The following is a 25,864-nucleotide window of genomic DNA, read 5'->3' on the forward strand; positions in this document are numbered from 1 at the left end:
CAAGACAAATGCTGGGCATAGAAGCCACAGGGCATAAATCTGCAAAAAAGTAAAAAGCTAACCTTTTCAAACAATATGGCCTCTCTCTCACTTACCAACTTAACATTTCCCTGTATGGCCCCGGAAGATGACTGGTTAGCCAGAGACGGGTAAGATTCCTCAAGGGAGGAACAACCTAAGACAGGCACAGTCACAGGGGGGCCATCAGGTGAGAAATTGGGGATCAACAGAGGTGAGGCTTAGAACCTCACCCCCCCTGTTTTGAGAGAAATCTTCTGCATCTGTGGATGTATTACTGTCCTTGTCTAGCTTGGATTAATGCTTAGTCTATAGGCACACACCTGATCATCTACATTTGCCCTCTTACAGCACTAAACTATGTTTTCTACCTTTATCTTGCATCTACCTACCACTTCAGCATTTTATTTAAAATAACAATAATAATAATAATAATAATAAGGGAGAAATATGGGATTCACATATAAATCAAGTATAAATATCATTGGATATACAATGGGGAAATGATGGCTTCTTCAACAAATGGTTGTGGCAAACTGGACAGCTACTTGTAAGAATGAAACTGGATTATTGTTTAACTCTATACACAAGAGTAAACTAAAAATGGATCAAAGACCTGAATGTAAGTCATAAAACCATAAAATGCTTAGAAGAAAACATAGGCAAAAAGGTCTTATATGTAAACATGAACAACTTTTTCTTGACCTCATCTCCTTGGGCAAGGGAAACAGAAGCAAAAATAAACAAATGGGACTACATCAAACTAAAAAGCTTCTGTATAGCAAAGGACACTATCAGCAGGACAGAAAGGCACCCTATAGTATGGGAAAATATATTTGTAAATGACTTATCTAAAAAGGGGTTAGTTTCCAAAATTATATAAAGAGCTCACATGCCTCAACACTCAAAAAACAAATAACCTGATTAAAAAATGGGCAGTGGATATGAAAAGACACTTCTCCAAAGTGGAAATTCAGATGTCCAACAGGCACATGAAAAGATGCTCCATATCACTAATAAGCAGGGAAATGAAAATTAAAACCACAATGAAATATCACCTCACACCAGTTAGGATGGCCAATATTGAAAAGACTAGGAACAACAAATGCTGGCGAAGATGCGGAGAAAGGGGAGCCCTCCCACACTGCTGGTGGGAATGTAAGCTAGTTCAACCATTGTGGAAAGCAATATGGAGGTTCCTCAAAAAACTAAAAATAGAAATACTATTTGACCCAGGAATTCCACTCCTAGGAATTTTGAAGAAAGCAAGATCTCAGATTCAAAAAGACCAATGCACCCCTATGTTTACTACAGCAGTATTTACAATAGCCAAGATATAGAAGCAACCTAAGTATCCATCAGTAGATGAATGGATAAAGAAATGGTACATATTCACAATGGAATATTATTCAGTCATAAAAACAAAACAAATCATAACATTTGTAACATGATGGATGAAGCTAGAGGGTATTATGCTCAGTGAATTAAGCCAGGCAGAGAAAGACAAATACCAAATGACTTTTCTCATTTGTGGAGTGTTACAACAAAGTAAAACTGAAGGAACAAAACAGCAGCAGAGTCACAGACTCCAAGAAGGGACTAGTGGTTAGTAAAGAGAAGGGGTTGGGGAGAGTGAGTGGGGAGGGAGGGAGAAGGGGATTAAGGGGCATTATAATTAGCACACCCAATATAGGTAGGTCATGGGGAAGGCAGTATAACATCAAGAAGACAAGTAATGACTCTATAGCATCTTACTGCAGTGATGGACTGTGATTGCAATTGGGTGTGTGTGGTTCTTGGTAATATGGGTGAATGTTGAAAACACAATGTTGCTCATGTGAAACCTTCATAAGATTGTATATCAATGATACCTTAATTAAAAAACAAAAAGAATAGATCTACCATATGATTCAGTAATTGTACTTCTTGGTATTTGTCCAAAGAAAATGAAAACACTAATTTGAAAAGATACATGCATCTCTGTTATTTGCAGCATAATTTACAATAGTCAAGATACTGAAACAACCTAAATGTCCACTGATGGATGAATAAAGATTTTGTATATGTATATGTAGTGTGTGTTTCTATATATACACATAGATATACATAAAACTACTCAATCATAAAAAAAGAAGGAAATCTTGCATTCATGACAACGTGGATGGACCTTGAGGGCATTATACTAAGTGAAATAAGCCAGGCAGAGAAAGACAACTACCACATAATTTAACTTATATATAGAATCTAATAAACAAAACAAATGAACAAATAAAACTAACCTCATAAATACAGAGAACGGGAGTTATAAGTGGGGAAGGAGTTTGGGGGTTGGGTGAAAAAGGTTAAGGGAGCCAGCTGTATGGTGAAAGGTGGTGACTTGACTTAAAAAGTGGTGATCACTTTGTAGTATATATATTGAATTATTATGTTCTATGCCTGAAAACAATATAATGTTATATACCAATCTTATCTCAACCAAAAAAAAAGGTAATTATCTTTCCCAGGCAACGTTAACTGACCTCATATTTTTCAGATATGTTCTACACAAGTAATTCTAAGCAGCATGGCTGTACTGGCTTTTGAAATAACATAAAGTATTAAATATGAGCTTTTTATCTACCAATCAGCTTTCAACCAGCTTAAGAATTTGAACATTACAAATACAGTATACTGTATCCCTCCCTCTCCCCTTCTCAGATGTTTGTCATTATCATGTAGGTCTTTATGAATCCCTAAATGATCTATATTCTGTACATTCACTACTTCTATTCATTTAATTTTTTTGCTCAACATTATATTTGTGGGATGACATGTACATCTGTACTTACAGACTTACAGATGTACATCTAGGTCACAAATACATTTGCACCAATTTATTCATTTGTGGTATTTATTTTATGTATATATCCTTATTTAATTATTCATTCTCCTCTTGAAGGATATGTTGTTTATTCCCAATTTTGAGCTTCCTCAACTGCCTTTCAAGAGGTATAATCACTCTGAACAAATAAGATCAATGTGACTCTAAAAAGGTTGGAAAGGAAGTGTTTGCCTGTTTAAGAGAACATGATGCTTTAAGCAGTTTAGCATATGCTTTTATATATGAAAAATGTAATTGTTGTGTGCCTGGAAAGCAGTGCTATCTAGGCTAACATTTTATTGTGAAACATATACATTGATTTTATTAAAATGGCCTTTTATGCAAAATGTAGTTAGCTTAATTTCAAATGCAGAATTTACTTGAAATGAAATTTATTGCTATAAGCTCTGTAATGTATCCTTGTAACTAGTTTAGAAGCCTTAAACAAATATTTACTGTATGCTATGAATGGTTCCTGGACAATCTTATTTACTCTAGTGACTTTAACCAACATATATGAGAAGAATACTCTCAAATCTACCCTTTCAGTCATGACTTCTCTCTCAGGCACATCCCTTGTGGCTTCCAGCATGAAATATCACCTCTGCACCACACCACACACTTGCCATATAGGCACCACCACCACGCCCCAGTTCCTGCAACCAAATTCACAATCTTCCCTACGGTCTCAGTTTCCCTGGTGATTATGTTCCTTCTTTGATCTAAATCCTTCAGTAATTCTGGGTATATGGATTTTTTTCCCAAAAGTCTAAGCCCAAGAGGACCTGATCTTTACCAACTTTCTGACTTTATCTCCCTTTCTCACCTTCATAACCAACACTCAGGGCCCAGGGACAATACTTGGCACACAGATTCATAATAAATATTTTTTAAATAAAGGAATAAAATGTTCTGCCAAATCAAGCCATTTAAGAGGTACTTCATATCTCTTCTTCTTGAAATGTTTTCTCCAATGTGTATATTTAATAAAACCACATGCTTATTTAATGATTTGTAATTTCCAATTTGACAATTATATTTCCATGTCCAAATAACTGAGATTTTATCACAAACTCCCCCTGATCTCCAGCCATTCCCTAGACAATGGTAATATTCCTTCCCATTTTTCTTATATTTTATTTTCCCTCAAATTATCAAAGTTAACTAAAATATCTCATCTATTTCTTTAACAGTACTTTTCACTGTCATAGGAAGTAAAGAGTAAGTATTTGGAGGTAGCATTCATCTGCTAGACTTTACTCAGAGTGCACCCTGTACTGTGCATACACACACACACACAAATATTATGTATACATATATATATATACACATACACACACATATATGTACATATATGGATACAGAGAGGAAATAGGAAGCTCTGTCAGGCAGATTCATAAATAAATGAGTGACAAAAATGTCAAGCTTTTGTGATTGAGTATTTGCAAAGAATGGCAGGCTTCTAAAGGAGGAAGTGGTCAATTCTATTAAGGGAAGAGTGGTGGAAAGATTTCCCAGCGGAGATGTGGGAGGTGAGTTTAAGAGATGAAGAGAATATAAAAGCATGTGGGAGAAGGTCATTGATGGTCAGGAGAGAAGATTTCACAACAGCTCAGACAGAAAAGCACTTACATATATTGGGTATGTGCATTCAGGATGCTGGAATTTGAGGTTCAAGGAAATCATAGCAAGAGTTAAGGTAAACAGGTCCTGGAACACAGACGGCCTTATATGCCAGGCTCAGGAATATGGAACTTCCCTGCAGGCAGTGCAGTTAACATGCTTGACCTTATGCTTCTAAAGATTAAACTCTGGTAGTAATACGTAGGCCTGATTGGCAAAGGGAATGGACTGAGACAAAATAATAAGGATGCTGTTGCAGTAATACAGAAAGCACAACAGGGATAAAGAAAAAGATAGGCAAGAATATTATGGAGACAGAACCTCCAGTTTTTCAGTGAGAGAATGACAGAATCCAGTTCTATCTTGGTTGATAGATTGATGACCCACACCATTTTTCAAGGTTAGGAATATAGAAGGAAGAGCAAATTTTGGAATAAAGAGAATATTTAGGTTTGAAAATCTAGAGATATCTAGTTGTAAAATGAGTATCTGCTAACAAGTCTCAGAAAACATATTTTAGACAGGGTATGTCGATGTGTACTCACCATGTAGATGCTGATTGGAGCCTGGAGATCATATATCACCCAGGTTTGCCAAGTAGAATAAGAAGAAAAGTCAGTGAACAGCAGAATTTTGCAGACTCATCAACATTTAAGGAGAATGGAAGAAACTGGTGGGCACAGCACAGTCCAGCATTTCTTAATGGCATTTTCCAGCAAAATGATTTGTTAGGAATATTTGAAGGTAGATAGAGAACTAGAAGATGAAGGTAAAAAATCCAAGGAGAGTAGATTTTTCAGCAGAAGATGTCAATCTTGCTTGTCAAATGCAGTACAAAGGTGGAATATAAGAGAATTAGAATGGGTCCTTTGGGCCTTGCAACTGGGAGATCCCTGGTGACCTATGACTGGGCATTTTCTGAGTGTGTGGGCAGGGAAGCCTGTTGCAGTAGGTAGAAGATGGGTGCAGGAAGGACAGGTGCAGTGAGTGTTGGCTGTACTCATAAGACGGGTCCAAACAGGAAGTGCTCTGCCAGCAGATGTGCAGTTGAACCAACAGTTTCACCTTTCTCCCTGTTGGTTTTCACAATCAGTAAGATGAGGAAATGGACTAGACTATTTCTAGTTCTCTTCCAGCTCCATAATTTCAATGACTTATTAAGTGAATGCATGGATAGTTGGGGGAATGGATGAGAAGTCACTAACTTCTAAAATTATCAGAGGCTTATTAAAAACCAAATTTATAGGGATTAGCTGTAAATTAGTGTAGTTTCCAAAATATCCATTCATTTCAATCAAAAGTCTATACCCTCTGAATAGCCAAAGCAATCCTGAGAAGGAAGAATAAATGGGGGAGATCTCATTTCCCAACTTCAAGCTCTACTACAAAGCCACAGTAATCAAGACAATTTGATATTGGCACAAGAACAGACCCATAGACCAGTGGAACAGAATAGAGAGTTCAGATATTAACCCAAACATATGTGGTCAATTAATTAATATACGATAAAAGAGCCATGGACATACAGTGGGGAAATGACAGCCTCTCCAACAGCTGGTGTTGGCAAACCGGACAGTCCAATGCAAGAGAATGAAACTGGATCATTGTCTAACCCCATATACAAAAGTAAATTTGAAATGGATCAAAGACCTGAATGTAAGCCATGAAACCATAAAACTTAAAGAAAAACATAGGCAAAAATCTCTTGGACATAAACATGAGCAACTTCTTTATGAACATATCTCCCCAGGCAAGGGAAAAAAAAGTAAAAATGAACAAGTGAGACTATATCAAGCTGAAAAGCTTCTGTACAGCAAAGGACACCACCAATGAAACAAAAAGGCATCCTACAGTATGGGAGAATATATTCATAAATGACAGATCTGATAAAGGGTTGACATCCAAAATATATAAAGCACTCACGCACCTCAATAAACAAAAAGCAAATAATCCAATTAAAAAATGGGGAGAGGATCTGAACAGACACTTTTCCAAAGAAGAAATTCAGATGACCAACAGACACATGAAAAGATGCTCCACATCACTAATCATCAGAGAAATGCAAATTAAAACCATAGTGAGATATCACCTCATACCAGTAAGGATCGCCACCATCCAAAAGACAAACAACAAATGTTGGCGAGGTTGTGGAGAAAGGGGAACCCTCCTACACTGCTGGTGGGAATGTAAATTAGTTCAACCATTGTGAAAAGCAGTATGGAGGTTCCTCAAAAGACTAAAAATAGAAATACCATTTGACCCAGGAATTCCACTCCTAGGAATTTACCCTAAGAATTCAGCAGCCCAGTTTGAAAAAGACATATGCACCCCTATGTTTATCGCAGCACTATTTACAATAGCCACGAAATGGAAGCAACCTAAGTGTCCATCAGTAGATGAATGGATAAAGAAGATGTGGTACATATACACAATGGAATACTATTCAGCCATAAGAAGAAAACAAATCCTACCATTTGCAACAACATGGATGGAGCTAGAGGGTATTATGCTCATTGAAATAAGCCAGGTGGCAAAAGACAAGTATCAAATGATTTCATTCATATGTGGAGTATAAGAACAAAGAAAAAACTGAAGGAACAAAATGGCAGCAGACTCACAGAACCCAAGAATGGACTAACAATTACCAAAGGGAAAGGGACTGGGGAGGATGGGTGGGAAGGGAGGCATAAGGGTAAAAAAAAAATGGGTGGGCATTACTATTAGCAGATATAATGTAGGGGGGAGGGCACAGGGAAGGCTGTACAAAACAGAGAAGACAAGTAGTGATTCTATAGCATCTTACTACGCTGATGGACAGTGACTGTAACGGGGTATGTGGGGGGGGGGACTTGGAGATGGAGGGAGTCCTCATGTAATTGAAGATTTATGATATAAAAAATAAAGTCTATACCAATGAGCAGACTCTAAGCCAGCATTTCCCAGTGTTCCATGAACACTAGCTCTGTAGAATGGAATAGGGATTAAATAAAATTTTTAAGAAATGGTTAGTGGTCATATAAATTGATCACTAACAGAGGCTTAAATAAACTCAACTTTATTGCTTCACTACAGAATTTCTCAAGTTCTTTGCTATAGTATTATGCATTATGATTTTCTAACACTTATTTGACCAGACTTCTTTTTTCTTTTGCTTTGTCTTGTTTAATTTTGACTCACAGAGTTTCTGAGGACTAGCATTCTGATTAATGTACTTTAGTAGACACTGGTCTAAACAATGAAGATGGGAACTTTGTTGATAAAATGGTCCCCAAATGACATATCAGTTAGACTATGACCTGTTTGTGGTACACACTCTTCATTACATTCTTCAAAAGTCTCATTGTTCATGCAATGGCAGTATTGTGAATGAACTGTTTTGTTAAGTCAGCAAGCCAAGAGTAATAGTTAATAGGTTAGCACCTCTGTGGCTGAATGATTCCATTCTAAATTGGATTCTCAACCCAATCCTGGATCCAGTAGCTGAATTCTATCACAGCAGGTAGAGTGATTGCTTTTTCAAACTGCATTCATTTACTCCCTTAATATATGTATGCTCTGAAATGTCTCTTTTGGGAACAAGAAGCACAAGGCTGAGACTGTTACCTCAAAGTGGCTGTTTGCAAATTGGGAGCTTAATGCAGTCCACAGGTGGGGAAGGCATCAGGCTCTGCTCTGGCTCCCTAAGTCTCTGTTGCCATGCAAGAAGCAGCTGAGGCCACAGCTGGAGCTCTTGTTACCTTTAAGAACTCTTTTCCTTTAAACTCTGCTTGGCTAGTGCTTTTCATAAAATGTGTTTTCCATGAAAGAGCTATAATAATCTACTAACAAAATCCCTGGTTGGACCAGCCAGCTCTCCAAAACTCAGCCCCAAATAAGAAAACCCACCGAGCCTGGATTTTGTTTTCTGGTCTGTCTCCTTGCTCTCCCTTTCCTTCTCATTCTAATGATATTAATTCTCATTTGCTCTGTTTGAGCAATGTTTTAACACACAGAAGGCAGATTGTAAGGAAAGGCCATGTGAATACATACATGAACACACAGCAGTTGCAAGCATAAAATTAAATAAATTAAATTAAATTAAAACTTAAAGGGAAATTGAGTATAATTTTGTTCTCTCTCTATCTGTATGACTTTAGGGGAGTAAATTCATCTTTGAAGGCTTATTAGTTTTTTCATATGTAAAAGGAATAACTAACTCTATATGGTCATTGGCTGGATTAAATAATAAATGCCAAGCTCTTTGCCCCAAGCAATTGCTCAGTAAGTGGTAGATATTATTGACAATTTTTTTGATTTACCAAAATGTTAACACTGGTTATTTCTAGGTGATGGGGGTCTTGCTATTTCTTAGATTTTTATGTTTTTACCCAAATATATATAATATATGTAATGTAAATAAGTATAATATGCATTTAATTACATAAAGTATTTATGAAAAAATATGTATCTTAATATGATACATAGTCCAACCTTTTGCTTCCTGTCCCTAAGTTTTTCCTCTTGTACATATTGAGTCACTTTCATTTGAGTCAGGTGAGAGGATATAGACAAACAGTATATGTCTTGGGCACAAGAATGTAGGATACGGAGTTCCCTAGGGTGCAGCTAGTCAGTGCCATTCTTACAATTGACCCCAAATCTTCTAAGTTCACTGTTAGTTCTCCAAGATTAAAAGAAGAAACATAATGGATCTACCTTTCTTGGAACAGTATTGAAAACAAAATCAACTAAGTATTCAAAATAATGGAGAGGTCCTGGATTCTAGGACTGCTAAAATTATCTCTATTTTTCTCTTCTAATTTTGATTTACACCTAAGATAAAATACCTCCCTAGCTGCTATATATGTCTAGTTTTTAACTGCTTCAGCTAGATTGCAAACACCTGTATCTGTACTGGACATGTGGTTTATTTAATGATAATATAGTTCATTAACATGCTTGAGGAGTAAGAATTGGTTTAGGGAGCTTTATAATATTTCTCCAGTGAAACCCCGGAACCTTCCTGAATTTTAGTAGGTAACATAAGACTCTGAGGCGATGAAAGCTTTTGGTACATTCTAGGCAGAAACAGGCATCCCTTATTTTAAATCACTAAGACTCAAACATGTTTAATATATTTAACTGTAGAAATATAAAAAGAACTAAATTTCCTACCCCTTTTTCTCCCCTCCGTAGCTTAAAGGGTGCTGACGCTGGCAATGGAATCAGAGTGTTTGTACCTGATATCGGGATGTTCATTGCCAGTCTGACTATCTGGCTCGTCTGCAGAAACATTGTCCAGAAACCAGTGACAGAAGAAGCAGCACAATATAACCAGGAGTTTGAAAATGAAGAATTGGTAAATCTGAACTGATGCATCTTCCTTATTTGATTTCCGAAGGCGTTGATCCTTATTAGGTCATGGAAGTGGAATAATAATTGTGAGATATGCATAGCACTCTACGATTTGCCGCGCTTGGCTTCAGTGTTAACAACTACTCTGCCCAGGTCCCTGGTGGAGTTCTGATGGGCAGGCATCCTCGTCCACACCTTGGCCACGAGGAGACAAGTTTAGGGAACGTGGGTGCCTTTTGTGAGGCGTCAGCCTGTAAGGGCCAGACTTGATCCAGTGTTCTTTTCACCACATCTAATTTACCTTAGTGGTTAAGCTTTCACATTTGAAGTATGATGGCACATTAGTCTAGTCATTGCAAATAATCTTAGTTATTGCAAAACATTTAGAGAAATAACAACACTGGTAGTTTTGGGGGAAAAAAAGTTAATTCTATCTCGAAAGGAAGCTTTCCAGTCTGTGCATCTTGCTTTTCAGAGTAGAGTTGTATTAACCTGTCATACTTTGATCAACTTATTTTAAAGCACTTAAGAGAAAAAAAATACATTTGAAAAAGCATAAAAATTGAAAACAGGTAAATATAATGAGTAAAATGTATGTAAATTTCTAGATAATTAATTAATTAATTAATTTCTAGTTACATTTTAGTGGAAAGTGTTTCAGGTATAACTGCTGGACCAGGGAACATGTCAGATTTCCTTACAGAACATGGAGGGAAGTGTGTTGGACAAGTTGTCACCCTGTCCGCTGACCTGTTTTGGAACATGGCTATATCCTAGTAACTGTTCTTTGTTATGTGAGCCTAGGTGACATGGATTTTAAACAGTAAGAGATCTGGTAATTGAAAGATGAAATTTATACAGAAATAAAGTTGCTGAAAAGACTTCCTTTGGACACTTGACACAAGATACAACTACCAAATGTTCTCATTCATTAGCTTTGGCAAGAAATTGAACCTGTAAAACTGAAGTTAATTGAGATTAATTGAATTAACTGAAAACATATTGAGAATGGTAACCACAAAGACATAGCAAGAAAATTCTTCATTCCTTCAAAATACTTATGTGCTCACAAATAAGCAGCAAATTGCCTTAAAAAGCAAGAAAGAGAGGATGTAATTCAATAGACCTATGCAAACTGGAAATGATATTATTGCCTAAATCCTTCTGGGCAAAAAATATACAGTCACATTGTATATCAATATTCTGCTATTTTTAAGACAAATGTGAAAAAGGTAGTTGGTGTAAAAGCACTTATAGCAAGGTAACAACTAACCACATCATGCATCATGTCTACAAAGTACACATTAGTGTCTTAAAAATGGGTAAAACTATTGAAGTACTTTTTCTTCTTTTTGACTTCAATTTTAAGACAAAAGTTAGTATCTTAACCTCTATTGTTACATTTGAATTTTATTTGTAATATTTATAGTTTTGAAAATAATGTGGCTTAAATAATCCTTACCAAATTTATACAAACTTAGTAAAAGTAAACCCATTAAGCTTTCCAGATTTAGGATTTTTCATTATTGTTTATAAAGGCAAGACTATTTTTCAGTGGCCCTTATATTTTAGATGGAAGGCAAAGATTTATTGAAAATAGAGTGGACTCTAAAGTCAGACTAGTGACTGTGTGACACTGAGAAATTGTTCATTCTCTTTCATCTTCCGCAAAATGAATATAATACTACTATTATATCACAAAGTTGTGAGTACTAAACGAAAAGTCAAATAAAAGCAGCTAGTGCAGTGCCTGCTCATTTGGGTTACTTAATCAAATGCTACTTGCTCACCTCATTCTACTCATCTCCAATTTGAAAGGTACTAAAGCAATATCAAATTCAGGATTCTTTTAGAATGATAGAAAAGTAAATTGAATGGGGGGTTGAAGCCAGCCCACTCAGCAAAAGAATCCCTTCTGTGCCTTTCCTAACAGACAACCATAAATGAATTAATTACAAAGCTTCTTAAAAAGAACCTCTGGCAAGGGCTGCCATAATAAAGTACCACAAATTTAAAAAAAAAAAGAACATGGACAAATGTCCTGTTGCCATAAAACTAGGAACACGTATACTGACCAACAGAAGGTAATGGTTAAGATCCCACAACTGGTGAAGAAGAAAGCACAAAGCAATTACATGGGTCAGCTCTAAAATTATGTTTCCTTTCTGACTGCACTCAATTCTCAAAAATTAAAATTACAGTATTTCTTCCATTTGAAATTTGTGTAAATATCTGTGCCTTATATGTTATTCTATCATTTAAAGAAAGCAATAAGACACTCTAACCATTATTTGTTTAGGCTTTGAAAATACTAAATGTCATTATTATGAGGTTGATTTCCTTCACATTTAAAGTTATTTTGGCCTGATTTAGATATTAATTCCATTCTCTTAGCACATTCCAAGCTACCAGGTATCCTGGGAGGAACAGGCTGGAGTGTGAACTTCTGAGGTGGATCCACAAGGAAATATTTCTCACATGTGGACAGTCAGGCTCAAATCTAAAAAGAATGGAAGACACAGCCAAAATAAGTAGGGGAATTTATTTTATTTTTGAAGGCTCCAGCATACTTCCTGCTACTTATAAATCTTGGTGTTTGTATTAGAAGGCTTGGTTTTCAGGATCCTTTGAAAGGATAGTGTTTGTCTTAATGGAGAAATGGCAAGATTAATCTGCTGGTGCCTGGGAGGATTCTTTCCCAAATCCAGCATTGTTTTAAAGTAGCAGCTAATCCCCAGAGAAGACTCAAGAGTGTTTCCTAATCCTCATCAGTTTCATAATGAGGCTCAAATTTGCTGTTTTAAAGGACACCACAAATCCAAGGATTCCCCCCAAAAGCACTCAAGGGAAGTGGAGACCAGCTAGAAGTGGGTGGAGACCCTTGCCTTTTGTTTTGCGGAGGGCAGACCTCAGGAAGGCAACCAACTCAGATGCCGTAAAAGGCTCTCTTTCAACTGACCGTCTGTGCTCTTGTTTATTTGCTCACTTTAATTCAGAAGCAAAGCTACAAATCGTGACAGGGAAATATTCCAATTCTAAAATCTTTTAAAAAATGAATTGTGTTATGAAAATCAAATTAATTGTGTAGAAAAGGGTCACTTGTGCAATGAAACACTGTGTAATTCCACCAAACTGATATCATCTTGCATATTTTTGTACTGCTTGCTCTTTCTAGCTATTTAATGAGATCTCAGGCCTTGTTTGTTTGAAGCAAGTAGTATTTTAATCTATTATTAAACCAAATTAATGATAAATCTTTATTTAAATAGGAATTTCAGTCATGATTTGGTTGGTTTAAAGAGGCATCTTCTAAATAGTCTGACAAATCAAATCTGAAGGATAAAGGGAATATTCCAGAATAAGTCATCCATCATCTGTTAAAAACTCAGGGATGCAACATCGAGGTCCTGCTAACAACATTTGGAAATTCATTCTGGACCTCAAAAACTGCACCCTCCTTTCTAACACCTAATATCTGTTAGGCAACAGCATTCTGGCACAAAGTGCCCATCTTGGCTGTAGATCCAGGTTTAGCTCTGAGGCTCAAGTAGCTTTTTTATTAGAGCAGAAGACAAAGAATGGAGAGAAACAATCTTTTTATTATCACCTTCCAGTCAGGTACTCAGCATCTGCTCAGCTCTCACCTGAGATTTAGTCCAAAGTCCCCTAAAAGTTTTCTAGGCTCTGGTTTTTCAAGCATACAGACATGACCATCTGAAACACAAACCGTTCTGAATGGTACGAAGCTGCCCTGTCACCATGTATGTATGTGCCTTGTGCTTCATGATTTGTGTGCCTCTCCCAGTCATTCTCAGAAACTGGGCAAGAATGTACTATCACACATCCTTCAGAATGCAGCCCTTGCTCTGCCTTCTCTGGGTGAGCTATTCAGTTTGGGTGCAATTTTTAATTCTACTAATTTTAGAGGCCATTAGCTTAAATAAAGAAAAAGGTTTTAATTAGAGAACATCATTGGACTGTTGTCTTCAAGGAAGTTTCAGGAAAGTTTCAGTGTTCCAGTATGAGCTTCACTCTGAGTATCTGTCACAGACTAGTTAACTTTGCATCTGTAACTAACTTTATTCCACCTGCATCTTCCCACTACATCTCACTGGACACAAAGTGAGAGCACAGATTCCTGCTCATCCCTTCCTGTGATAAAAGCACCTGGGGAGCATGCCCACGTGACCCATCAGTCAGCGGAGTCATTATCACATAGAAAGGCAGGTATGTTATTACTGACTGTATGCTAACTGAGTGAACTTAGCCTAGACTGGACTCAAATATGTGGCCAATAGTAAAAATAACTTAAAGAATTAGTGATTAGCACAGCTCAAATATCTTTAAACTGTTAAAATGAAGCCATTACCTTCCTTTCTATGTCATGCATTTGTTAATTGATTTCACAGTGTCACCTATTCTCTGCTTCTTTTGAAGGAATCAGAAGTCCAAAGTAGCCTTTTATCTTTAATAATATTTCTAGGTCAATGATTTTAGAAATTCTCAGAATATTTTTCTCTGTCCTTGGAATATTTGATAGGCAATGTGCATTTCAATTGCAGATAACAAAACACCCACATGGGAAACGTTTGGGGAAATCAAGAGCCCCAGGTCCTTCCATAAGGGTAGAATAGTCAGGTATGTGCTGAGACAGGAAGAACCAGTGTGCCCCACGCCTGCAACCTGCTCTGCCACCAGAACTCCCACATCACCACAGAAGTCCAAGTCACTCTTTAGAGGGTGATGGCGCCTTCCACCCCTCTTTAAACTGTGAGTACCCCTGCAATGGAACTGTCACTGTGACCTATTTGACATCCATTCGTTCCCCATGTTTCTTTCATAGTGGTGTGTTTGGGGGCAGGAGGTGCAGCCCTCCCCCTACACCAGGCAGCCTTCCTGCTGACCTCCCGCCTACATCAGCAGAAGCACTCTCCACTCAGTCGCTGCAGCCAGAAGCCCGGATGTGATGCTGGATTCCTTGGGCCCCTCAGGCAGTAACATTGACAAGTCCCTGGGCGCTACCTTCAGGCTTTGTCTGAAATCATCCGCTTCCCTCCATCTTCACTCCCACATCCTCATCCCAGCACTCACCACCGCCCAACTAGACCCTGAAAGAACTTCCAGTGGGTGTGCCACTCCCAGCCTCCCTATCCCGTGGACACCACACACAGTGTCTGGATTATTCTTATAAAATTATAAATCAAATTATGCCACCACTCTAGATAAAACCCTTCATTGGAGTCCCAAGAATGCAAAGAGAATAAGATTCAGACTCTATCTCTGAGGGCCATGGCTCTGCATGGTCAGGGCACGGCCTGCCTCCCCATCCTGGCCCTGGGCTCCTTCCCTCTCCCTCTCTGTGCCAGAGCATACAGCTCTCATCCTTCTGCCGCAAAGGTCAATCCTGTTAATTGCATGGCCGGTTCCTGCTCCATCACTGGGTGCCCTCCTTCCCACAGAGACTTTTGCTGACTGGCCTCCCACAGTAAGCCTCCCAGATTGTTCCCTGTCGCTGGACCCACCTGTCTATTCTATGCTTACTGCAATCTAGGATCATTCTCCGTAGTGCTTTGTTTTGTTGTTTTCCCTGTCTCCTTTACTGGACTGTGAGCTCCATGAGGGAAAGGATCATGTCTGTCTTGCTCTTGCAAAAAACCCTGAGTTAGCAAAGTAATTCCACAATGTAGAACTCATACACTTGTCAAGTCACTTGACTGAGCGCTGACCAATCAACACAGAGGCTTGTACAAAGGCATCCAAGGTGTAAAACAAAAGCAACAAAGCACAGCTGGAGTTGTCTGCAAAGAGTTGCTTCAACCCCAAACTCTCAGAGGATTTAGCAGGGCCAGGGAAGACCCACATGTCTGTATGCGTTGATCTCTCTTTGCTGTAACTACAGAGGAGGATACAGATTCATCTATGGATATGCTTATTTTTTCACTACCTACTATGTGCCAGGATAGTCAAAAACTAATATCTAACAAGGATTATATTTTATTTCCTTGCTTTGCTTTCCAAAACCTCTGTCCCAACCCTCCCCCTCTTTTTTTCATCACATTTGCTTTGTGAATAACTTGAATAGAGCATTCCAAATCCCTGTGGTCAGATGCAATCCCCTTTTCCTTGCAATGATCTTAGGGTCTTATATTCTCATTTTATAAACAGGTATATATGCTGGCTTGTTTCCTCTGTGTGACTCCAAACCTTGGGGGCCCACGCTGGACCTGGCACAGTGCTGGGAGCAGAGCTCAGGCTCCATAAGGTGTTCTGACTGGAGTGGGGGTCAGGATTGGAGGGTGGGGATGAAAGTGGGGTGTCAGAGAGGCTATAGCTTTGCATGGCCATTAATATTTTAATAACAAAGATGAGTACTTTGTTCACTTCTTAGTCCACCACAAGTGATTATATGAATCTTGAATCTTTAAGCAAACTTTTGAGCAGCAGGAAGATTTGTGTCTCCTCAAAATGCTGCTTCTGTCATGACTCCCTGAATTTTTTATTTCTAATAGGAGTACAAGGGCATGTCAGTTAGAAAAGGTAAATTTGGCTGGTTCTTAAGAGAAAATGGGTGGTTCAGGTTCAGTAATAATTTCTGTAACCAAGGACAAACTAAGTGGATGATATAGGAGTTGTGTCTGGGTGTGTGTGTGTGTGAACACTGATTTGGTTTTATAGTGTTCTGTTAAGTGATTTTTTAAAAAATTAAATATCAGAGATAAAACCTTTAAAATAAATGGTCACTCCAATCTGGTTAATCTCCACTTTGCCATTTCCCTTTCAAATGATGTTCAAAATGATTTTTAAAGATTGCAATCTCTAATTTGATGATTTAACCCAGCAAGTTTTCAAAGGTTCCATAGCCACGCCCATCCCAGACCTAATCAATCAGGATCTCTGGGAGGCAGGTGAATGTGTGTGGTGGTACCAGGACTGTTTTTCTTAAAGCTCCACAGATCCTGAGTGTCCTGGGTAATTTAACTGGCCACTGGCCGCTAACACCGTTTGTCTTTACCAGCCTCTGTGAAACTCATTGCTCTACAGAAGGCGATTGAAAGCATACATCTTTATGCTCACCTTTCCAAATGAATCAGGGAATACTTAAACTGCTCTTACAAGTTCGGAAAAGTAATCCTAAAACAAGTGTAGTAAGAGAATGAAATATTTGCTTTACCCGTACAAGCTACCATGCTAGGCTTACATAACACACGTGACACAGAGCAGATAAGCCTCTTCCTTTCTCTGACCGTTTGCTTTGCAGGGAATGGTGTGGGGCTCAGTTTTCTTCCACAGCGACACAATGTTTGCCTTTCCTTCCTTGGGCCCTTCTGTTGAGAAGAACCCATTCTGTTAAGGTAAATTGTTAACTTTTAATAATAAACAATGAATAAGCAACTCGTGACACTTTAGGAAACTGCTCTCTTTGCCTCGCTGATCTTTTGGCTCATTATCTGTGACTTTGATACACTGTCATCAAAATGTTCTTAATAGTTTGGTTTTAACCACAAATAAGAGGAAAATGGGTTCAGCTGCATAAAAAGCTCTAGTCTAAGATCTAAAGGTTGACTGAAACCTGAAGGAGGTTCACAGATAAATTACTTCAGTTTATTTCCAGTTAATGGAATCTGCCTAGGAATTCAGATTATTTCAATTTTTGCTTTGTTAGCTGAATGCAGAATTAGTTGATCAGTGGTTGCAGAGGCCAGGCAGTGAGTGGATTTTAGGCTGGCTTCAAAATCACCTACAGCAGCTCTTTAATAATACAGATCCTGGGATTCACTCACTGAATTTCTGACTTAGGAAGTTGGAGGTGGAGCTTGGTAATCTATCTTCTTAAAGATTCCCAGATGATCCTTAGGATTTATTCCAACCCAGGTTGAATATTTTAGTGCAGAGGTATCTACCAAAAGTAATTTACTGCGTCTTCCCTGTCCCAAGTCGATTGGAAATGACTGCCAGTGCTGTGACTAATGGGGCTGGGCTGCAAGGTGAGAGGGGGCTGAGGGGTGACATGCAGAGGCTGCTGTGCACTCAGGCCCCAGCCCCGGCACAGGGGGTAGTGTGACCTTGCACACAGCTGATTCTGCAGCACCGGGAGCATCCTCATGTGAAGTGAGAGGTGGGTGCGTTGTGCATTGTGAAATCAAGTACCTTGAGAGGCAGTAAGTTTACATTTTCTCAGATAAGTTGTCAATTTTTAACATGGACAGTAATGATATGTATTATTTTGTTTGGCTTTTTAAACTGTAAAGGGTCTCTTTGTCTTTAATTTCTAAGGTAGCTCAGGAACCAAGGCAACTAAATCTTTATTTACAGCTATTCCTTCTTAGCTCCAAGACCACAATCAAGTCGCTTTCCAGTCCAGGGACAGGAAACTCAATCAGCAAGGCTCCTTGTTGATAAACATGTTGGAGTGAGCTGATCGCGCTTGCAGCACGAGTGTTTACACATCACCAGATGGATAGCTTAGTGGGAGAAAGCCTGCCAGCCTGTTCGGAAGGCAGCCTGGCATAACTAATGGCAGTTCTGGCCCAGCCTGGGCAGTGGGGCTCACAGAACAGACCCTGCCTCTCTTTCATCTCTCTCCATTTGGCAGGCTTAGAAAGCATTTCCAATGGAGGGCCCCAGGGATTCTGGTACAAAAATGCTGAAAAACCTCAAGCACTGTGGTATGTTTATAAAAATCACGGGGGCTCACAACAGGCACATGAAAAGATGCTCCACATCACTAATTATCAGGAAAATGAAAATTAAAACCACAGTGAGATATCACCTCACACCAGTTAGGGTGGCCAACATCAAAAAGACTAGGAATCATAAATGCTGGCGAGGATACAGAGAAAGGGGAACCCTCCTACACTGCTGGTGGGAATGTAAGCTAGTTCAACTATTGTGGAAAGCAGTATGGAGGTTCCTCAAAAAACTAAAAAGAGAAATACTGTTTGACCCAGGAATTCCACTCCTAGGAATTAACCCAAAGAAAGCAAGATCTCAGATTTAAAAAGACATATGCACCCCTATGTTTATTGCAGCACTATTTACAATAGCCAAGATATATTAGCAACCTAAGTGTCCATCAGTAGATGAATAGATAAAAAAGATGTGGTACATATACACAATGCAATACTATTCAGCCATAAGTAAGAAACAAATCCTACCATTTGCAACAACATGGATGGAGCTAGTGGGTATTATGCTCAGTGAAATAAGCCAGGCAGAGAAAGACAAATACCAAATGATTTCCCTCATTTGTGGAGTATAACAACAAAAAAAAAAACTGAAGGAACAAAATAGCAGCAGACTCAGAGACTCCAAGAAGGAACTAGTGGTTACCAAATGGGAGGGTGGGGGGGGGGGGGAGGGAGGATTAAGGGGATTGAGGGGCATTATGATTAGTTCACATGAGGTGGTGTGAGGTCATGGGGAAGACAATGTAGCACAGAGAAGATAAGTAGGGACTCTGTGGCATCTTACTACACTGATGGACAGTGACTGCAATGGGGTATGGGGGGGACTCAATAATATGGGTGAATGTAGCAACCAAATTGTTTTTCTTGTGAAACCTTCATAGGAATGTATATCAATGATACCTTAATAAAAAAAATCACAGTGGCTCAATCCTAAGAGAGTTCAGGGAAATACATGTGCCTAACCTCCCAAAAGTTCTTGACCAGAGATTTCTATTTGACTTAATCTACCTCCATAGCAATTCTATAATTGAATTATGAGTCATTTATTATTAAAGTCATATGTGCCTTTCTGACTGCCACTTAGGTGGCTCTAGCCGTGGTCTCTTCCTCTGTCTCCTCTTACAAGTGTGGTGACTGCCGATTTTGGCCACATTTCCCTCCTTAAGGGGGATTTCTCATGGGCCACTCACCTGAGGTGAAGGGCTAGAGCAGCAGATGCCCCTCAAGCATATGGTCTATGGTAGGTGGGGGCACGGGGGCCATACCACAGCTTTCCTTGCAGGGGAAATGAAGCAGGCCAGGGGAAAGGGCTTGGGACCTGGGCCCTTGAAGCCTTAGAGGGGATCCCAGCAGCATGAACACATGTTCCAAGGCAAGGAAACCTGCTGACTCTGGGTTCTCCACTTGGGTTCCTGCATGTGATGCTTCTGGGCAGAGAGATGGGGATAAGTTTTGGGGAACAGACATATCCAGCTGCGGTGGTCCCTGAGGGCAGGCCTCCTCTTTCTCTCCAGGTAATCTTGTCAGACCCCTGGCTTTAAAAAACCATCCATCAGTGGGTGAGCCTCACCTAGACCTCTCTAGTCCCACCCTCAGTACTCCAGGTTCCTATGCTTGCTGCCCACCTCCCTCGAGACACCTGAAAGGCATTTCAGGATTGAATTTCCCAACTTACTCCACTCCTGATTTCCCCATCTCATCAAAAAGACACAAACACAGACAGTACTTTGATTCTCCTCCGTCCTTCCTCCTTCCAAACCAAGTTCTCCAGCTGGTCCTGCTAACTCTACCTCCAAGATGTACTGCCAGGATCCCAACCCCCTGCAGTACCTCCTCTCCTCTCTCCCCACCACAGCAAGCACCTCCCAGCTGTTACCTCCCTGGGAATCACCTTGTGAGTACATCACATGGTTCCTCTAACTGGGTGGAGTAGTTGGAACTTGAAGCACTATCAGAGCGGTGTAGAGAAAATGGAAGTTCCCATGGCCAGGATCCTCACCTAACCCTGATCTACTTGCCCACGGCATAATCGCAATGATGTGCTTGGCCTACTGTGCAGGCAAATGTTTACACACCTGTTGGCAATGAGCCATTATTGTCTGTTGCTATATAAACAGCTCCACCCAGTACTCTCCCAGCTGCAAAGGCTGAAGTAGATTTCAAACTTTCTGGATGTAGATGTGATTCTAACACTTGACCTCCCACCATGAGAATAAACCTTTGTTACCCCCAGTGTTCCATTGTCATTATTCAGTCTCACCAAATTCAGAGTGAACATGCATGCCTGGAGCTGAAAGCCTCCAGTGACACATTAGGCATAGTTGCCAGGATTCACTGCAGACTGAAGAATGGAATAAGCTACCCTCATGGGAGGTGTACTTCAGCGGGCTGCTGCCCCTATGGATAGGGAGATACCCAGGTATCACACAATGGGCATATGGTCTGAAGGGGGTGATCCTCCCAGAGGAGTTGGCCCTCCATAGGACTTGGGGAAGGTGGAGGTGATGCCTGAGGCAGTAGAGGAGGCCCTCTGCAAATAGGGAAATCCTTGGAGAAAAAGGGTGCCCACGTGGTGGCAGGAACCATGGGTTGGCTATTCCTCACAATGTTAAGAAGGGCCATAAAGAGAAGCATGTCTTCTTATAAGAAGCATGAGAAGAGGTAAAGTTCATGAAGGAGGGAAAACATTCATTGATGGTTTAGATGGTGATGCTGCGAGGTGCTACAGAGAAGGTAAAGAATGTAATAGTAGCACAAGAAGATATAGCACAGGAATGTAGGCTGTGAGGTGCTGTGGAGAAGGTAAAAGATTTGCTGAAGAATGAGGTGGTGTCACGTTTGGAAGAGACAAAGGCCATGAAAGAGAAGGACATAGCTCTGAAAGAAGCACAAGAAGAGGCAGTGTGAGAACACAAGCTGTGAGGGCTATGGAGGAGGTAAAAGATTATTTGCAGAATGAGATGGTGTCACTGCAAGGCTCTGTGGAAGAGGCAAAGGCCACAAAGGAGGAGGACATACTCTTGCAAGAAGCATGAGATGAGGCAGCATGAGAATGAGAGAGAGCTGTTGAAGACTGATAGTGCCACTGCAAGGCACTGTGGGTAAGGTGAAGGATGTAGCAGAAGAGGCAGTCTGTGGAGCACTGAGAAAGCTGCCATCAGGCCTGGAAATGGTGAAGGAGCCTTGGGAGAATGAGGAGGTACATGTGGTGCTGGAGGCACCAACCCCTTCTCTATTGAAATCTCTCCCAGTTGAAGTCAAGAAAATAAAGGCACAGCAACTGTGGGTTCCTCCAGAAGAGGTGCATCCCCCTCCCCAGGTCATGGAGCACTGTATGCTCTGCCCCATACACAGGCAGAGCTGGTGGATTTGGATTCATTGTTTCAGCACAAACCCTTGCCTTTGGTATGTAAGGATGAATGCAATCATTGTGTCAAGCTGGCTTCCCTGAAAACTCATCCTGCCTTGCAGCAGCAACTGCAGAATAAACACCAGACCCCAGGGAATCATTCACTTCTTAAGCAGGTAATGGCTGCACTTTGCACTGTGTGACCCAATCAGGGTGACTTACCATCATCCCCTATTAGATGGCAGAATATGCCAAGCTCCAACAGGTGTTACAGGAGTTAGGTATGATAAATGTCATTTATTACCCAGTAAGTTATGATCTGGGTCAGGAGCTGTTTATGGCAGGGATGAGGGATATGGTGCTGCAAGTGTCTCCCTCATCCCTCCTTGGGCCCTTAGTTGGCCATTTTTGCCCCTTATTTAGGGCAACCCATAAATGAAGTTACCCATACTGTGGCAGATTTGGGAGAGGCTGAAGCAATGCAGGCACAGAAGGGAGTGTGGTCTGCTACTGAAAGGAAGGACTTAAAGAGCCCCATGAAGGTCACGAGGACCCAGATGTGGGTTTATTTGATAGGGGCAGGAGCAATCAAAAAGAAATTTGATGAGAAGTCAAATAAAAGCTTACTAGAGCTGTGGCAACAATTGAAATTAGAGCAATGATTTCAGCCTTTGAGGACCAAGAAACAGAAGCCAGAGACAAAGCATAAGTCTGGCCTTTGTGCCTGCAAGACATCCTGTTGGAGAGTGATCTGTCCTCACTTGGACATCCACAGAAAGATGATTGGGCAATACAGTTTGAATGAGGAGAGGGGTGAGGTACCTGCCTTAAGGGACCCAGTAGAGACTAGAGGCTACATGTTGGAATGTCAATTCATTGGTCCCCAGTAAATGTACAATGTGTCCTGGCTCTGGGAGAAACAGGAGCTGAATGCTCACTGATTAATGGTAACCCTGAGCAGTCTCCCAGGACCTCTGCTATTATAGATGGATGCAGGGGTAAGGCTTTCAGAGTGAAACAAGCCCAATCCCATTGGGAATAGAGCATCTAATACTGTGTATGATGTCATGCTTATTCCTGATTCTCTTACACACAACTGTAACACTATTGCAAGAGGTTTGAGTCTTTCAGGCTACTAGAAAGTGCTTATCCTACATTTGGCACAAATTCTGAAGCCCTCATACTGTTTGGTACGAAAAGGTATCAAGTGGCTGGGATGAAAAATGTGCATTTGCCTTTGCCACTGCAAAGTAGGCAGTTTTGCCTTTCGCACTGCAAAGTAGGCAGTTAAGAACATGCAGGCCTTGAGGTCTGATAAACCCATTAAGGCCCTGTGAGTTGGATGTCCATGTGACCAAAGATGGTTATGGCTGCGGACTCTGGCACTGGCTTGAATGAACTTGCCAACCTATTGGATTCTGGTTACAATTCTGGAAAGGAGTAGAGGTACAGTACATCTCACAGAGAAACAATTGGCTGCTGTGTACCATGCCTCACTGGCCACAGAGCCTGTTATCAAGGCTTGACTCTGTGACTACCAACATGGTACCATGCCAACTGGTTGGTTGGTAACCAATAGCTTTGGGGACAAGAGTTGTGGAATACTTATGGGCCTCTAGTCAAACAGTTACACTAAGTCATGTGACAGGCCATTTACCACTGGCATCCACAGGAGATGATGAAGGAGATAAACTGGCCCAGGTATGTTGGCTAAAAGAAACACCTGCCTCCTATGTTGCCCATTGGTTACATCAACATGTGCTGCTGCAGGGTAGAAGATAATGTGGGCTGTAGCCTGTTTGTGGGACCTGACTTTGGCCTTTGAAGAAGTCAGCAGAGCCTGACAGGAGTGTATTGTGTGCTCCCAAGGGGACTTACTTGCACCAAGTCTCACAGAAACATGGGATAATAGCTAAGGGGCTGTTATCCCTCATCAGGTGGCAAATAAACTATATTGGACCTCTGCCCATACTAGAAGGGTATTAATATGCCATGACTTTTGTGGGAACAGCTACTGGACTTATGCTTGCTTTTCTTATGCTTTGTGCAGACCAGGAAATGATCAAAAGAAACCTAGAGTGTCTCTTTGTGGCCACTGGCCAACTGCAGGTAATTGAAGGTGATCAAGGCACCCACTTTACTGGACATGCACTTCAAGAATGGGTGCAACAATTAGGGATAAAGTAGAAGCTTCATGCACCATATAATCCTACTGGGGCAGGCATGATAGAGAGGTACAGTGGTTTGTTAAAATATGGCCTGAAGTTGGATACCAAAAGTCTATGAGGGTGCTCTGTGCATATGGACAGTGCTACAGCAATTAAATGAGGAGGCCCGGTAGGGGATATTGAGCCCCATAGACATGCTAACACACACTGCTGCCTCTGCTATCCCACTGTAAATGCAAACTAAGGAGGAATTGTTGAAGCTGGGGTTTGGCCACCAGAATAATATTTTGCTACCAGCCCTGACTACAGTAAACCCTGGAGACTCCATTCAGTGGACGTGAGCTTGGATGTTTTGACACATGGACCAGTGATGGCTGGCCCTCCTGGCACCTTACAGGGTGGCCTCCTGAAGTAACAGCAGAGTGTCCTCCATGGATTACTTAAGTGTACCCTAGATGGCTGGGAAGTAGGAGCATCTTACTGGGGGGTTTTGTTTTATCTCTATGGCCAGTGCATGCAACTATACGTAGCACTTTACATGGATCCCTCAGCAACCCCCACAGGAAGAGGAGTAAAGGTATGGTACACTAGACCTGGATGGGACCCCCTTTCTATCACAGTCCCCACAGGACCACTCTTTCGCATGCATCCTACCTGATGTACAAGATTTGCCTATATTAGTGTCATTAAAACATGTCTTATCACCATAAAGTTAGTCTCCTCTAATGTCTTCATGGAATGGGCACACACCTTAGCAAACCTGCAGCTTGCTGGGTGTGCATGGAGCTCCCTGTCAGTTTGGCTATTGGTCTCCCATGGAAAGTATGAGTCATGAACTCATCTGAGTGGAACCAATTTGAATACATTTGGAATGACCACTTTGTGGCAGTAGATCTTCTCAGCCTTGAAGACAACTATTATTATAATTTTCATTGTTATCCTCTGTTGCCGTTGTGGAATCTGGTTACATTGCACCAACTTTCTTGCACAGGAACCATTACAGAAATTGAGGGTGCATAGATCATGAGGCAAGAATCCTGGAGGGGTGGAGTGTAGGGAAAATGGAAGTTCCTATGGCCAGGATCCTCACCTGACCATAATCTACTTGTCCACTGCACACATGCAGTGATGTAACTGGCCTACTGCTTAGGTGCATGCTTACATATCTGTTGGCAGTGAGCCATTGTTGTCTGTGTTGCTACATAAAGAGCTCCACCCAGTGCTCTTCCCAGTTCCCAGCCAGCAGAGGCTGAAATGGATTGCAGATTTTCTGGATGCAGATGTGATTCTAGCATTCAACCTGCTACCGTGAGAATAAAGCTTGGTATAAACCCTTTTACCCCCAGTGTTCCATTGTCATTATTTGGTCTCACCAAATCCAGAGTGAACTTGCCTGAAGTTGAAAGCCTCTGGCAAGACGAATGGGTTCAAGAAAAAGTAAGCACAGGGGAATTAAGTGGCACCAGGCACCTAGTCAACTCTTGGCATGTTTTGCTTTGAGAGGCAACTCAAGGCTGGATGGAGTGTGTTTTCTAAGGTAAGATGGGACATGTTTGTTGATGGGATGACTGGGGAAGAAAGGAAGCAAAGGTGACACAGGGGACAGGGGCTGATGACTGGGTGGGTCTGTCCTCTCTGCAGTCCCAGCATTCACTCACCTACAACCAGTAGGTGTGGGGATGAGTGCCTGCCCCACAGGTGGGAACAGGGCCATCAGTGGACAGCGTGGAGGATAAATTGGAAGAAGTTGGTCTAGGGACAAGTGCCTATTTTCTGACACTTGGAGTCTTCGTGCATGCTCTTGCCAAGGATTTTCACGTAGTTG

At 40.8% G+C, this 25,864-nt stretch overlaps 1 protein-coding gene across 2 annotated transcripts in view; it reads left to right on the plus strand.

Annotated features, from left to right (window-relative positions):
- PIEZO2 (piezo type mechanosensitive ion channel component 2) overlaps nucleotides 1–25,864 on the plus strand; it is a 480,163-nt gene that overhangs the window by 264,646 nt on the left and 189,653 nt on the right. For both annotated transcript variants that reach the window (XM_037001110.2, XM_037001111.2), the window contains exon 5: nucleotides 9,677–9,839. In XM_037001110.2, the coding sequence (XP_036857005.1) occupies nucleotides 9,677–9,839 (163 nt within the window). The remainder of the gene's footprint in view (nucleotides 1–9,676; nucleotides 9,840–25,864) is intronic.

This window comes from Manis javanica, chromosome 9, assembly GCF_040802235.1.
Source record: "Manis javanica isolate MJ-LG chromosome 9, MJ_LKY, whole genome shotgun sequence".
In the NCBI taxonomy this organism is placed as follows: domain Eukaryota; kingdom Metazoa; phylum Chordata; class Mammalia; order Pholidota; family Manidae; genus Manis; species Manis javanica.